Consider the following 16,534-nt stretch of genomic DNA (forward strand, 5'->3'; position numbering starts at 1 on the left):
AGTACAATCTCGACCACCTCCCACATATTCGAACCACAACCACATCTCCGAACCATACAACCGAATCAACCACGAGAACTCTACGACCGGGTGCAAATGAAACAATAGCATGCTTATGACCGAGAGCACAGCAGTTCGAACTGTTTATACACCCTGTAGGGGGATACTCCTGGACCCACACGACTCGGGGACCATACGGCTTGTGCCACCCGCTAAAGTGCACACAAGGGGGTACCCGTGTCAACCTTTTCCAACCAGCCCCAACCGTGTGCGACATGCAACGCTCGGCGTGGCGGTACTAGAACTACTCCCGGAGCAAACTAGTACCGCTTACAAGCCCGCCCGCTCACACCGTCGTTGTTCAAGCCCCACAAAGCCACAGCTGCGAAGGTATTCGGCTCGCCTTACCATTAGATCGGCATGTGGTGAGTAAGGTAAGTGTTAAAGTCAACTACCCCGACGATCGGCCTTAAACGATGCAAGCGGTCTACGGTGCCCGGTCTTCCTCTACCGGCCTACCCAGGGGAACTCCACATCCGGGCAGGACAAAACACCATCCTAGCACCGTCCACATCTCGTCTCATACTCACCACTCATACAACCAACACCAACAACCCAACACGGTAACCATTGTGAAAGTAATTTAACTTATAGCTCGCGAACGATGGGACGTTTCACCGTCCACATCTCGTCTCATACTCACCACTCATACAACCAACACCAACAACCCAACACGGTAACCATTGTGAAAGTAATTTAACTTATAGCTCGCGAACGATGGGACGTTTCACCGCTCGACTTCTACTGAGGACCTATGCATTGCTAAGCATCTCGCATCACTTTTAGGTTAGACCTTAGCATGATTAAACCCAGGTTACAAGGATATGGATCAACAATACAAGATAGAGACAATGCAATTCAACATAGGATCTACCCGACAAAACCCAACACTGACTTCCTATACATGCAAACATATACATAAGCATAATTTATCAATATTTAGACTCCATTCAATACAACCGACAGGGTTCAATATGATAGATGCTTGCCTTGATGCATTAGTTCACAAAGGTGCGGCACCTCGGGATCGACCTCGCTCTCCGGGATCGACGGATCGACGTTCTCTAAAAAGGATCAACGCGTGCAATACAATGAGTATGAATGAAGTGCAAATACATGACACAATATGCATATAATGGATGAAAATATTTTTCCTAGATAGAACAAGTCATAAGGAAACTAGAAAAATTGGATTCATCAATTTTAGACTTATGATGAATTAACGGTGAATTAATGAAGCTTTAACCTAATTAATTAATCTCAGAAATTTAATTCATTATTTCATGGCTGGAGATATTTTTTATAGGTAGAGTAGGTTATTATGAAACTAACAAAATTTGTTTCATAATTTTTGGAGCTACAGAGAATTTATTATGAATTTTACAAGTTTCAGCAAGCAGTAAATGTGCTGTCTGGGTATACAGCGGTCAGACCGAGGGTCACTGGCGGTCAGACCGCCAAGACTCACGGTTAGACCGTCGGAAACGCGGTCAGACCGCCCCAGTACAGAGAGTTTTGGCCCCTGGCGGTCTGACCGGCCTGGGGTGGCGGTCAGACCGCTGGGAGTCGCCGGGGGCACTTGGGGAGCTCACCGGCGACGATTTCGGCGATATTTGGAGTGGGGACTTGGACCTAGAGCATCACATTGACTTCCTCTACCACATAGGACAACATGCATACGTCGAAATTGACCAAAACTCGGCTATTGCTTCTAATTCATCAAGAACTCACGAACTTCAAACCCGTAGCTCAAAATTCGAAATCCAACCATCCAAAAGGTGGATTCTTGCCCTGGGAGTTTAGGGGACTCACCCAAAGTCCTTTACCAAGGTTGTGGACCGTCGATTGAAGGAGGAAACGGAGGGAAACACTCGGGAGACGAAGAAATCCGGTGTTCTTCATATTTCAACCCTAACACCAAAAGACACCAAATCAGGTTCAAATCCTTCAGGAATGAGCAAACAAATTGGAGGAATGGAATGCTTGTGAGCTTGTGATCGCAATGGTACCACATGCATACCTTGATTCAGCTCCTAGAGTGCGGATTTGAGGGAGAAAGGAGAGAGAAAGTGAGAGGGAGAGTGAGCTCTTGCTCCCTTGCTTTGGCTGGTTGGGAGAGGAGAGAGGCACGTGAGTGGGAGTGAGGGAGAAGGTGGGGCTGCTGCCCAAGTGGAGGGAGGGATGGTGAGGAGTGGGTCCACATGTGGGGCCTACAGGTAAGTGAAAAGGGTTCATTTTTGCTGTGAAATCAATCCTTTTCTCTCCCGAATTTCTTTCTCTCATCCAAATGATTTTAAATAAATTGCATTAGTGTCACAAAATGAAATACACAAAATTAAACATAATACTTAAAAAGCATAATTATGCTTAATTATGTGATTATGGAATTTGGGACGTGACAGCCAACATGCATGCTGAGAACATTGTGTGCAAGAGCTTGACGACTCATAGTGAAACGTCGTTGTTTAATTTGGTCTCCTCGATGTCGGTCGGCGGCTAGCTAGCTAGCTAACACCAGCATATATATGCCGCTCGATTAAGCTCCTAACGCAGCATGCGTCGCTTGCTGTCAAAGCCGGCCATGGTCTCCTTGGAGCCCTCTTGATGCATCATGCACGCGCCACAGCCACGCAGTGTCGCCCTCTTCTTCTTCTGCCTTTAGACCAGCTCCAGTGCTGCTACAACGGAAAATACAACTCTGCAATAGGTTACACACCTACGAGCTATCTCGGTTGTCTAAAACTCATAAACAGGTACCACCGGTGTATGTCGCCGCTGTCACTGGAGACGGTGGGAGGAGAGGTGTGAAGATTTTGCACGAGGGACACCTCGTTCTGAAGTTTGCCTGAAAAATACGCCGCGTAGGTGCTCGGTAAATGAAATAATGACCAAGTCAGGATGGTCTGTTAACGAAATACCAACCAGGCTGAAAGGAAATCTTTCAAAAAACACTCTATAAGGGTGTGCTTGGTTGTCTGAATCTCCCAGCCTGACTCGATGAATGCATATAATCTTATGAGGAAGCGTGTTTGGTTGTCTATATCTATTGTTTTCGTCTTCATAAGTAGATACAAATATACGATATCATTCTGACCGAGGAGTGAAACAACCTAATCCGACGGATACAGACTCTGCATCCACTCATACATACAGATTTACTTATCAGTATCATAAAATTATTTTTATATAAGTAATTAATTATAATATCAATTTTTGCATCGGCTCATATAACTTTAGAGCAAGTCAAGCAAATAAAAAATGAGCTCAATCCATCAAATATATACAAACAATTAAACACTCTTTTTTTCAACATATATAAGTCTACTCTATTTTTTCTTAATCTCTTTATAGGATACAACTATCCACAATCTTGTTGGAGCAGCCAAACATAACCTAAAGTGCTTTTCCTTTGCAGGAACACCTTGATGGAACACGCGACGGCGGCGGCGATGGAGGGCGCGGTGAGGAAGATGAGTGGGGAGCGCCGCGTACATGGAGAGCGCTGCGCTGACCTTGACGCGGCCACGTGCAGTCGGCGATGGATTGTTGCCGTCGATCGAGGAGGTACTTGGCCCGCGTCTCTGGGCAGACGAGGTTCTCGGCAACCGCTAGTCCGCAGCGGCTGCGGATGCGTCGAGGTCGAGGTCGAGATCAAGAATGGTATCGTTCGGCAGTCGGCGCCATGCCGGATGTCCGCATGTGCGTCTCCGCCAGCGTGCGTACGGAAGATCATCGGCGACTCTGCCGTAACCCAGGGCTAGCCACCGAGGCCGTGGGGCCTGGCTTCTCCCGTGCGCCATAGGCACAGGCCACCCGCCCAATCGATCCCTCGGCCCAATGCTGGGCAAGATTTGCATTCGTTTGAGCCTGCTCCTGCTGTACGTATCAGTGACACGGCACGACCACGGCGGGTCGACTTCCAGTCTTCCATCAGTTCAGTGGACATGGCACGGAATGAAACCTTGCGCGTCGCGGCATTACACCCTGAGCTTATCCCGTGTTCTCACACTATCATACAGCCACCTCTGCTCTGCGAACCGGTTCTTTTGTGGAAGAAACGGAGCTCCAGAGCAAAGCCAGCATTCAGCTAAGAAATGGCATAAACGTTTGGAGGCTTAGAGCAACTGAATTCGTAATTTCTTTTTATCGACGAATCACTGCATTCGTAATGTTACGAGCTCATGAAATCTGTTTGCTAACAAAAAAACTGGCGACCAGACGTTCTGAATTGGTGAGAAACAACTGCTTCCACTCATCGGCCAAAAAAAGCATCGCATCCTAACTAACCATTCCGCACAGGCTGGATTCCAAAACTGAAAAGGGATCAGAAATCCCAGCCAAGGAGCAAACTTCGTAGTCGACGGCAACGCCTTCATTGCTCAACAGCTAGCTCGCTAAGCGCGCTGCTTGTCTTCGTCAGCCAGAAGAATGTCCTTCCATGCCTCGTAGAACATCCAGGTGATGCCAGAATTCGGCATGACCTTCAGGCAGCTCGCGCCCCACCCACGGTAAAGCCCTAAGAGGCCCTCCTCCCGGATCACTTCTGACAAGGCGGCGATCATGTTTGGTGGGCACTTACCCTGCAGGGCACCGACCATTAGTCGCTTCCTTGCTACTTCCAGCGGAAAGCTAATTGTACTTGCAGTAAGACCTGTAGATCCAAGAGCAAAATGTAAAAAATGCTGTTTAACTCAAACTCCAAGTTATTATCAACCAATTTCCCTACAGAGTGCCCCTGATTTTGCTGATTTGTCATAGAATTTAAGATAAAATGTTGAGTGTAACGTAAGAGATGCTGAATCCTTTACCTGACAGAGCCCCAATAACTAGTAGCTCAGGGCGACTCAAAGATGGTTTCTTATGTAAGCGGCAGTAAGAGGTCTTGATCGTATCGTACATAAAATAGTAGCATGTGCTATAAGGAAGCATGCCAATTAGTGTCGGACAGAGGCCAGCATAGAGGCCCCTAATACCATCACTTCGGTAGATGTTGCTGAAGGCAAGGCTAATGCTAGGATAAGCCTCTCGATTGATAGTTAAGCGATCCTGTCAGAACATCAATAATGTGACATCAAGTAATATGATTTCTAAATCTGAAAATGTGAATGAAGAAATAGTGCTGACCATCAACAAGGACTCAATTCAGCAATTACCTTAATAACTTCAAGAGGATGGCATGCCAATGTGCCAGCTATACCAGCAGCTGCACCGGCAATAGCAACTGGAGATAAGAAGTGGAGTGGCAGCTCGATTTTCAGGTTACCAAGTTGTATCTTTGGGTAACCATTCTCTTTCCAGTTTTCTTGCGCTTCTGCCATGCTCCTTTTGACACACTCGAATGTTCCGAGCTCAACTGCTTGTGTTGGAATAATGCGGATCATGTTGATTGTATTACCCGCCCAAAGCCCTTGCCACCCATTTTGTTCAATGATCTCCACAAAACTACCAAAAATATGCCTAGATCCTACTCCTACAACCATTCTTGTCCTGAAATTAGTAGACGATGATATTATGTGACCATTCCTTTGCTTTAATCAAGAGACACATTATAAAACTAAGTGTATGATGCAGAAACAAATTAGGAGTCAGCCTGCATCGAACTACATGTTTTTACAGTAGAAATCAGTTCCCATAAATTTTAAAAACTGTATTCTGCTGTGAAATAAACAAGATAATATGTTTATGCATGAGAATGTGATAGGCTGCCATTTTCAATATTAAATGGTTTTGGTCATATGTCGGAGTAATACAGCGAGAACTGCATGTAGAAAATACAAGTCGTTTTCCTAATAGATGTGTTAGTGGTCCAATCCCTGAAGTTCTGTAGCATATCATTAAGGTGGTGTTCTGGAGAAACTAAGTTGTTTCTGAATTGCGGGTACATGTCACTTTCAGAACACAATATCATGCAAAAGATATAACATGCTATGACCAGTTAGCTGGTGCCAAATTGGTGGCACATCTGATCTCCGAAGTGCATACATCGACCTTGAATCAGAAAGCAAAAAAGCGAAGCTTACAGTTTCAATGTTTCAATGTTAAGCACACTAGGTGTAGGATTTGCATCTATCCTTGTAATGCTTAAATAAATTAAACTGGCCATGCAAAGTGCAGAGGTTAAACACAGAGACCAAATTCAGTGAATACCTGATAGTCTCAAGAGGGGCAAGAATAGCTTTAGACATAGCACCAGCTAATGCCCCACTGGCAAATTCTCTGGCCTCTCTGCGCCCCAAAATAGTCTGCGGTAAATTGGGAAAAAAAGGAACGCCTCAAACAATCAGTCACAAATTCATCACCAGCTTCAAAATTAAAAGTCATAAGGCATTAGTGAGAAAATAAATGAAAACAACTTTTCTAGGTAAAGCGTACCTGCAAATGCTTTGACATTGTATAATGGTAGATGTAATGAAGATGATAGAGTAAGATTCTTCATGTGTAACAGAAATCATTTAAGGATTTATTAAGACCACCATATCTATATGTTATAGTACAAATTGCAAGTTATTGAGGTAAATAATGTACATTCAACTATGTGCTTTTGTGTAGCTAGGCAGGTTCCAAGTAAGGTTATTTACTTTCTTGGTAGGGGGCCACCAGTCATACCACGTCTAGACCTCTCCCAAAGCACAAAGGTCGGTTTCACAAACAGTGGTTAGAATTTGCAATGTTGTCAATAGTGCTCAAACAGGAGCAACATCACACTAAAGACAAAGTTTGAATATATTTTACATATAATACAGTCAAATTTGGTAGTTGGAATATGAAGTAAATGAAGAAGGCACAGGAGAACTAAGAGAGAAATTATTTCCTACTTGTGTACACATCTTCCAAATATGTGGATGAAGACCACAAAAAGCATGAACAGAGAAGGACAAATACCATTCCATCTGTGAAAGAAACACTTTGTCCAGACCTGTAATGGAGAATATCCCTGACGCAAGCGCAACCAAAATTTTCTCTAAGTTAGCTTAGCATACAAAACTATTTGACTTATTCATATATAAGAATAAAATTGATGTCCAAAATGATACTCTTAACTTAATCTTGTTTATTCCATTTGACTTCTTGAAGCTTGTTCAGCCTTTTTCTTTCAGGTTCTCATTCCCAACCAACAAACATGGGTGCAAAGGGTGTAAAGTGCAGATTTTTTCTCAGTTGATAAATTTTAAATATTAGTATTTCCACTTCTAGCCTACATTAGGGCTATACATCGCTATCTAAAGTCAGATCCAACTTTTCCCTAACCAATTATCAACTCAAGGCGAGAAAAAATATTGGAAATAAGACAAAAGGGCACATGCACATTGGCTGCATACCCAATATGGTCCTAACTCCTAACAACAGTATAGCACCATCTGTATCTTAATTTTTACATATCAATGGAAAGTTGGCAAATAGAGTTATGAAGGAAGAAACTAAGGTGGAAACAATAATTTGTAATATGAAGTAACGAAATGAATGCAAGCATAAAGGGAGAAGCACAACACTTATCGGCAGGAGGCACCTGCAGTGGACAAGATTAGAGGTGCTTGCTGGATTGGAAAATGAAGCAAAAACTCTTCAAGGAAGCAGCATCTGAATATGGACAACTACTCAACTTCACCGGAGCAAAGCTACATGCAACATGATGGTAAAAATCTCAAAAAAAAACAAAAAACAAATGCAGTTCATATCTTCTGCAGCAAACTGCTTGCCCGTATGACGAAACGAAGGGATTCTAAATTATACTACGAATCATTGCATCAACAGTCTGAAAACCGAACCACGCATCGATATTCCGGTGGGGGAAACACAGTTTGCCAGTTCAATCAGATTAGAAATTAACCGAGCAAAATAGCCAGTATTTTCCCACCTTTTTCACTCCATCAATCAGGAAACCACTTAAAGTCAGGGGTGAGGATGGGGGTGATTTCCTTACCCTCATGACCCCTCCGACGTCTGGCAGCCTGACGCCAATGACCTCCGCGACCTTGGCGCCGTCGAGGCCGTCGTCCCTAGGCAGCGTCATGACGAGCAGCTCCTTGTAGCCACCGCCCGCGCCGCTCCCCCCTTCCCTGGCGCCGGCGCCGGCGAAGCCCACGCTGGCGAGCGACAGCTTCCCGCCGCCGCCGCCCGGCGCACCCTCGTAGCCCATGGCGGTGCGTCACCGCTTCCCTCGCGGAGTCGCGGTCCTGCTTTTGTATTTGGGAGGGTGGAAGTGTTAATAACGAGGATCCAGGGGGTCGAGTGCAAACATTTGTCACCGCTGCTCTGCGGCTCTGCGCGCTTGCGGTCCCGGGAGGACGGGGTGATGTATGAAATATGAAATAATGACGAGCGAGAGGGTACGATTGTAAAAATGATGCAGCACGAGTGCACGACTGGGATCTGTATGGGCGCGTGTTGCTTTGAGAAAAAAAGGTTGGTCACTTTTTTTATAGAGAAAAAAAAGGTCGGTCACTTGGGTGGTAGTCTCGTTTTCCAGTCGTGGAATTTTTACATTTGGACGCTTTGAGAAAAAAAGGTTTGTACGTATGATCTATCTATGAGAAAAAATGTCCAAAAAATATACCATTTTTATGGAATCATGATTATTTATGTTATTATTAAATAGCAGATGTTGTAACAGTTAATGTTAGAGTAACTGGCATATATAATCTTACAAATCTAACGTAGAATATTATACGTGTTAACTATCACGAGAGCTATGTTACCGAACGCCAAATATTATGTCACTATGTAAAAGTGTCTATTTTCAAATGTATTTTTGTATGAGTTGAATATATTAAAAAAGTCAAAATGTAAAAATTTCACAAACATACTATTTAAACGTACTTCCCGACTCACGTAGACGTAGGATGGTGTATATGTATGATATCAGTAATTGCCTTGACCAATTCTACTATTTCGATCTTATTTCTTGCCAATTATCTTTTCATTTTTTTATCTAGAGGTCTGATGCCAATCCCCCTAATATTTATTTCTAAGAGAAACGCCTGCTAATATTTATTTATCCCTAATATTTATTTATAAGAGAAAATAAGTGTACCACTCAATAACTCCACGCTCCTCTGTATGCCAACAAATAACTCCAAAATTCACTTTTTTCCTGAAAGGGACAGCAATGGCTCTACCAATTTTATTTAAAGAAGGTACAATAAGTTTTTAAAACTGCTACTACCAAAAGACACAGTGAGTGAGTGAAAAAGCTCGTAGGTTTAAATAATCGATTTTAGACTTTACGCCTTGTGTGCAACAAGCTTGCAATTACGACTAAGGATACGATTGGGTGTTCTATTTGGAGATCTTTATGTTTAGTAGTTTATATTTATTATTTTAACTTAATTATATAAATATACATCTTCAGTCTACCCGTGGATGAAGCTAGATTCTAACTTCACTCTACATCCTGGCCTGATGTTAGATGTATCTGCTCACTAAGGTGAACTCACTTATTAATGTTATAAAATTACATTCATGCGAGTCGTTAATCACAATCTCAACTTTGCTATCCGCTCATGTAGCCTCATATTCAATCAACCAAATATAAATTCAGTTCAGCATGTCCAGACGAATACAACCAACAAAATATTATTATTTTAAACAAATATAACTACATTCTGCTTACTTTACCTCAACCTACGTATAAAATTATTTCAGACAAAACTCATACGATTAACCCAGCACACCCTAACACTTTATCTCATACCCATTGCAAACCCGATCAATGCTACAATTAGCATGAGCCAAATCACCCAATAAAAATATTTTTATCTCGCATAAAAAAGCCACAGAGGCTCTATCAATGTTTGTTCTCTAGAAATTTTTACGTGGGTCCACGGCTAAGCTCTAACTTTGAGTATCTCAAAAAGAACACTATCACATACGCTATCTAATTTTTTGTTAGCTCGGGCAGAAAACACTCTCTAGTAGAACCGCTATCACCCTCGTTAAAATAGTGCACGCTCCATCATCGGCCTTTCACGCCAAATCTAACGTGCCTCTCTCCTCACACCATCCTAACTGCCGCTCCGCGCATGCGCTTGTGCCACCATCCGGATTTCGGAGCCCGAGCCCTGTCACAAATCGAGTTACTAGATGTTTGGATTGAGCTCGCCCCTGCACAAATTAAGTTCATAGTCGTCGGATTGAGTTTCTGTCCGCCCAAATCGAGTTCCTAGTCCTCGGATTGAGCTTGCCCAACCAAATCGACTTGTGGTGCACCGAGCAGCTTTGCGTGTTTGATGCATTTGTGCTAAATTGGCACCCGGAATCCTCCTTCAATTTCCTTATAAAATGGTACTGTTTATGTACACGGAGAGGCCCAGGCTAGGCAAAGCATGAATTAAAGGATACGAATGGATTGACCCAAGATCGGCCATGGATACGAGTGAATTGACCTCAACTTATATGTTCTTTCTTGAATTTCCTTTTTCAGAGAAGGGGAGGTTTAACAGATACTTTTTTTGCTCTTTCAGAGAAGCAAAATTTCCTTTTACTTCTGAAAGTTTGCTGATTATATTCTGACTAATTTTGTTGGGGTTATAGGGGATGGTGATCAAGGGATAAGAGTTGCTACAGCGACATACTTGAAGAATTACACACGGCGCAATATGGAAGGTTGCTTGTCCTTGTCTGAGATTTACATGGAGTTCCGTGATCAACTCGCCCAGGCTTTGCTTCGAGTGGACCCTATAATTCTTTGAGTGCTGGCTTGAGCATGGTTGGTTCTGGTTGTTGTCTCTATCTTTGATCATATAGATCATGTTTAACCTGTTTGCATCATATATTTGATGACTTCATTTGTTTGTATTGGAATAGCATGTAAAGTATACACTTTACTTGTGATGATCCGAGGAAGACAGACTTTGTGCATTTTTGTTGCATAAGCTCAATAGCCAAACATGCAATCCTGAACTCGTCTGTGACAAGAAGCATGTTCTTACCGGAGGCGGTGTTCCACGGCACGATTTAGTTAATCTATATTATTGTATTTGTAACTTCAGGTTCTGACTATAATAGTTTTAGCTGTCTCTTGATATCACACATGATAATTGTATTTGCAAACTATAAAGAGTTTAAAGATGTTTATCTTATGATCTTGTGACGTAACAAACCATGTTGTCATTTATTATGAGTTATTTATTGTGTGAACTATAAATTATGTCAAAAGAACATGATACATTAATTCAGAAAGAACTTGTCGGACCTCTCTTTTTGGGTCACTTCGTGTAGCTCATATCGGTCCCTGGATCAGTAGCTGGTACGCACGAATTCCAACAGAAGTAGACATCACAGACATACATCGATTAAATACGATAATAGAGTACAACATAGAGTTCATTATAACAGAAGCCTGTAGGCAACAATACTTCATGGCTGCCAGTCTGTATACTCAGGCGTCTCGAACACAAGGACATGGACTTCACATCTGTTGGTGCCATGCTCTTGGTACTCTCGTCCACGGCACTCTGGACGCTGAGTATACCCAAACCTCATCAGTGTCTCCCAAAGGATGAGGAGAAAACCTTGCACGTCCAAGCAGTAGGTGGTGGTCCATCCGTCTCCTTCTATCTGCCAAAGTTTTGAACAAAAATGAGTCGGAATCGAGTAAAAACTTTTTGTTAAAATGGAGCATCAAGGTATATAGGCAATAGGGATGAGAAAATTTTGTCAAAATAATTTGTTATAAAATTATCACTCCTTTACTCGGCCAATCCTAAGGTTTCGCCCTACAGTCAAGCACGGCTCTGATACCACTCTGTCGAACCCCTCCTTTGGGGTCACCTCGTGTAGCTCATACCAGTCCCTGGATCAGTAGCTGGTACGCACGAATTCCAATAGAAGTAGACATCACAGACATACATCGATTAAATATGATAATAGAGTACAACACAGAGTTCATTACAACAGAAGCTCGTAGTCATAATTTAACAAACCCTCAAAGTACAGCGGAAACACATAAAAGCGACCCATGCCCTACAGGCAGCTTGAGTGCAGACGAAACCGGCTTCTCTAATCTTCATCTTCTCTTTCGACGAAGTCGGCATCTGGATCATCTGGATCCACAATTAGCAAGTGTGAGTACATAAGGTACTCAGCAAGTCCTGCCTCAAGGGAAAAATTAGATGTTTAAGGGTAGATCAAGGATAAGGTTGTAGAGTCTTTTAGGTTCTGCGGAAAGCTAGTTTTGTTGATGCAAGGTTCATTTTTGCAAAGACTAACTTTAATAAAAACACTTCCGAAGAGAACACGTAAGTTGAGCTTATGGGGATTGACGGCCCTGGGGGAGATACACCCGTCCCGCCAGTTCCCACAAGTCTTTTGCTAGCGGACACACAGTCCAAGAGGCTTAGGGCACAAAGCCAAGACCCTTCCTTTTGAAAACACGGGCACACAGCCCACTCACACACCAAGGAGATACTCACGCCGAAAAGCTAATCATTGTGACCAAACCATAGCATGTCCTTGACCGAGGACACGGCTATCTGGATAGGTTTAACACTCTGCAGAGGTTGTACACTTTACCCACAAGATATGCATAGGCTCCCACCTTAGCAACTAGTGAAGCTGTCATAACGAGACGCAACAACCTCACAACGAAGTCACAATATCCACCCATGGGGCACTAAGATACCAGGGGCCTTAGAAGATTCACGGGAAGGATCACTTAGCAATCCCAAGGCTTTGACATAGCCTTAACAATATCACCAGCCAGACCTTGGGCTACGCACCACCCAAGTTTGCTCCTGATCCCCATTGCCACTACCGGCCTCCGGGTGGGTATCGCACTAAGTCAGAGGGATTAAGTTAAGTCCTGCCCATACAGGCCATGTGGTTGTACGAGTGGATACTATGTGAGATGTCACAGCGAACCGGTCCTTATACGACCGAGGCAAGAGTCTCCCAGCAAGAACACCACAAAGGCGAACCTTGCTCGAGGTAGTTCCCACCTTTATGGGGCACCTTACTCACCCTCGTCAACACTACTCTAGAATTTTCCCAAAAACACAAGTTTTACACACACACACGCACCAAACACACATCACTTCACATTGAAAAGCATGATTATTATATGTAAATAATCTAGTTCTTTCTTTTGAGCAAAGTAATCCTAAGCATACTAGTAAACAAGCATTCATCCAAATAATCATTATAGTTGATGTTGGGAACCTTTTAGGGTTTCAACGGAATAAAGGTAACAATAACAAGGCATGGGATAAACAAGCTGGGTCATAACTATTCTAGCATTTCTTAAAAATCACAACTATTAATCTAATCATGCATACTCCTATTGTTTGAAACAACGGCTCTACGGGTTGTATTTAGAAACATAGGATCAACATGATCAACGGTTGTAGGACTTGCCTTTGTTGAAGTCATCGTCTGCTCCTTCTTCAAACTCCGGGTCCTCGGGGTCTTCCTCGAATGCTCCTTCCTCTAATAATCGCAACAACGATAAAGGCATACATGATCAATCAAACGATTAAAATAATGACCAAATAATTTATAAAAAAATTATGAAATTGACATGATTACGTAGATCTCGAATTTAGATGAATATCGGTGGAAAAATCGATGAAAACGGAGTTAGGACGGAGGAGAAACGGGCTTCAGAAGTTTTGCCGAGAGAGAAATTCAGAAAAAAGAAAAGAGGAGAATATTCCCGGAATATTCTGCTAAGTTGGCTCAGGTTGGGCTTGGCTCGTGGCTCGGCTTCACGGCCCGGCTCAGTTGTCGGTGGGCTCGGCGGGCGGCTCAGCTCAGCTAAAATGGGCCCACCTGTCAGCTACACAGAGAGAGATAAAAGAGAGAGAGAGAGAGAGAGAAGAGGGGGCCGGCTCGGGCAGCAGAGATAACGAGAGGGAGGGAGGGAGAAGGGGCGACGACGGCAGCGCGCTGGCGGAGGGCGACGGCGGGCCTCGCCGGCCGGATCTGGCTGGCGGGAGGTCGGGGAGGCGGTCTGCGGCAGGGAAGCGGCTTCGGCTGGCACGGAGAAGCGGCGGCGACTGGCAGCGGGGAAGCGGCGGCGGCCTGGTGACGGGAGGGCGACGGGAGCGGCGACCGACGATGATATGTGGCCCAGGTATGTCTACAGGGGAGGGAAAGGAGGGAGAGGGAGAGAGAGAAGGGGGGGCGGGGGAGCTCACCGGCGGCAACGCTCGGAGGGAGGCGGCGGAGTGCTCGGGGAGAGAGAGAGAGAGAGTGGGTGTGAGGAGGGGGAGGGAGGCACTGTTCATCGCCTTATATAGGGGTCGGCGACCGAGCGGGCGTGTGGGGCGAGGCAGCTCGGGGCGCGAGGCGTGGCGCGGGGCGCGAGGTCTACCGGCGCGGCGCGCGGCGAGGGGACGGCAGGCATGGCGCGGTAGGTGGCGGCAGCAGACGGGTCACGGGGAGGGGATGGGGGAGATGGAAGAGAGAGGAAGAAGAGAGAGAAAGAGAAAAAAATTAGAGATTTGACAGAACTATATACATCATCATATATAATTTGAAAACACTACACCCCCCATAAAAACACTACTTGATATATTCTAATAATATTATTGTAAATACTTACACTATAAGAATTACGATTTTATATACAGTTATCATAGGTACCTAACTAGATCAGCTTGAAGCCGAGAGTGAACTTTATCGGTTTTGATATCATAATTGCTCTTAATAAACTTAATGAACTGAGACAGCTCAGGGTACTGCTTTGAGAAAAAAAGGTTCGTCACTTTTTTTATAGAGAAAAAAGGTCGGTCACTTGGGTGGTAGTCTCGTTTTTCAGTCGTGGAATTTTTAGATTTGGACGCTTTTTTAAAAAAAAATTGTACGTATGATCTATCTATAAGAAAAAAAATGTCCAAAATATACCAATTTATGGCATCATGATTATTTATGTTATTCTTAAATAGCATATGTCGTAACAGTTGATGTTATGATAGCTAACACATATAATTTTATAAGTCTAACGTAGAAGATTATATGTGTCAATTATCACCATACTATGCTATATAACCATGACGTCAAATATTATACCGCTGTGTAAAAGTGTATATTTTTTAAAAGTATTTTTGTATGAGTCGAATATATTAAAAAAAAGTCAAAATGTAAAAATTTCGGTCATACGATTTAAACGTACTTCCCGACTCACGTAGCCGTAGGATGGTGTATTTGTATGATATCAGTAATTGCCTTGACCAATTCTAGTATTTCGATTTTATTTCTTGCCAATTATCTTTTCATTTTTTTATCTAGAGGTCTGATGCTAATTCCCCTAATATTTATTTCTAAGAGAAACGCCTGCTAATATTTTTTTATTGCTAATATTTATTTATAAGTACCACTCAATAACTCCACGCTCCTCTGTATGCCAACAAATAACTCCAAAATTCACTTTTTTCTGAAAGGGACAGCAATGGCTCTACCAATTTTATTTAAAGAAGGTACAATAAGTTTTTAAAACTGCTACTACCAAAAGGCACAGTGAGTGAGTGAAAAAGCTCGTAGGTCTAAATAATCGACTTGACGCCTTTGTGTGCAACAAGCTTGCAATTACAATTAAGGATGTAATTGATTGCCCGTATTTAGATATTCTTGTCTAATGGATACATATAATTTATAAAAAATAGTCCACATTCACTATTTTAACTTACCTATGCAAATATACATCTTCAACCTGCCCACATGAAGCTAGATTCGAACTTCACTCCATATCCTAGCCTAGTGTTAGATGCATCTACTCAAAGAGATGGACTCAATTGTTAATGTCATAAAATTATCTTTATACGAATAACTAATTACAAACTTAACTTTAGCATCCGCTTATGTGGCCTTATATTCGATCAACCAAATATAAATTCAGCTCAGCATGTTCAGACAGATAAAACCAATCAAATATTATTATTTTTAACAAATATGACTTTATTTAGCTTACTTTTCCTCAACCTACATATAAAATCATTTAAAAAAAACTCATACAAATAACTAAATACACCCTAACACTTTATCTCATACCCATTGCAAACCCAATCAATGCTACAATTGCCATGAGCCAAATCACCCAATAAAACATAAAAATATTTTTATCTCGTATAAAAAAGCCACAGAGGCTCTATTAATATTTGTTCTCTAGAACTTTTTACGTGGGTCCACGGCTAAGCTCTAACTTAGGTTGTTATGGACAACAACATGGGACTTGCGGAGACTCCGAGGTGACTGCTTAGCTACCTCCTAGACCCATCGTTCTTCTAGCCTCTAGCCTCCCTCCTTCTCCATAGTCGACTTCCTCGCCGATATCGAGGGAAGATGGGTTGACCCCTTGCTCCTTGCAGTGCTGTACAAAGTAGATCTAAAGTAGCTTCCTAAGTTTTCGTTCTAGATGGACGTTCTTCGCCGCTGCTGCCGCTCCCTTGCTAACGCCGGTGAGGTTGTTGCTGTTGTGGTCGCCTATGTAGCCACGACCCTAGGTTCGGATCCGTCCCCCCTCTCTTTCGCCCTAGATACG

The 16,534-nt window shown here is 43.1% G+C and overlaps 1 protein-coding gene across 2 annotated transcripts; it reads right to left on the reverse strand.

The window, feature by feature from the left end:
* Positions 1–4,189: 4,189 nt before the first annotated feature.
* On the reverse strand, positions 4,190–8,417 carry LOC133902155 (probable mitochondrial adenine nucleotide transporter BTL1). 2 transcript variants are annotated; one of them, XM_062343756.1, is made up of 6 exons: positions 7,982–8,114; positions 6,943–6,994; positions 6,208–6,302; positions 5,214–5,547; positions 4,869–5,106; positions 4,190–4,711 (listed from the first exon to the last, which is right to left on the reverse strand). In XM_062343756.1, exons 2-6 carry the CDS (start codon positions 6,943–6,945, stop codon positions 4,455–4,457), a joined length of 927 nt encoding a protein of 308 aa, XP_062199740.1. In that variant the 5' UTR covers positions 6,946–6,994; positions 7,982–8,114; the 3' UTR covers positions 4,190–4,454. The 2 variants fall into 2 exon arrangements, with proteins under 2 accessions (XP_062199740.1, XP_062199739.1); XM_062343755.1 differs by lacking the exon at positions 6,943–6,994 and having other exon boundaries at positions 7,982–8,417.
* Positions 8,418–16,534: the final 8,117 nt, after the last annotated feature.

The sequence above is a fragment of the Phragmites australis genome, chromosome 20, assembly GCF_958298935.1.
Source record: "Phragmites australis chromosome 20, lpPhrAust1.1, whole genome shotgun sequence".
NCBI lineage: Eukaryota > Viridiplantae > Streptophyta > Magnoliopsida > Poales > Poaceae > Phragmites > Phragmites australis.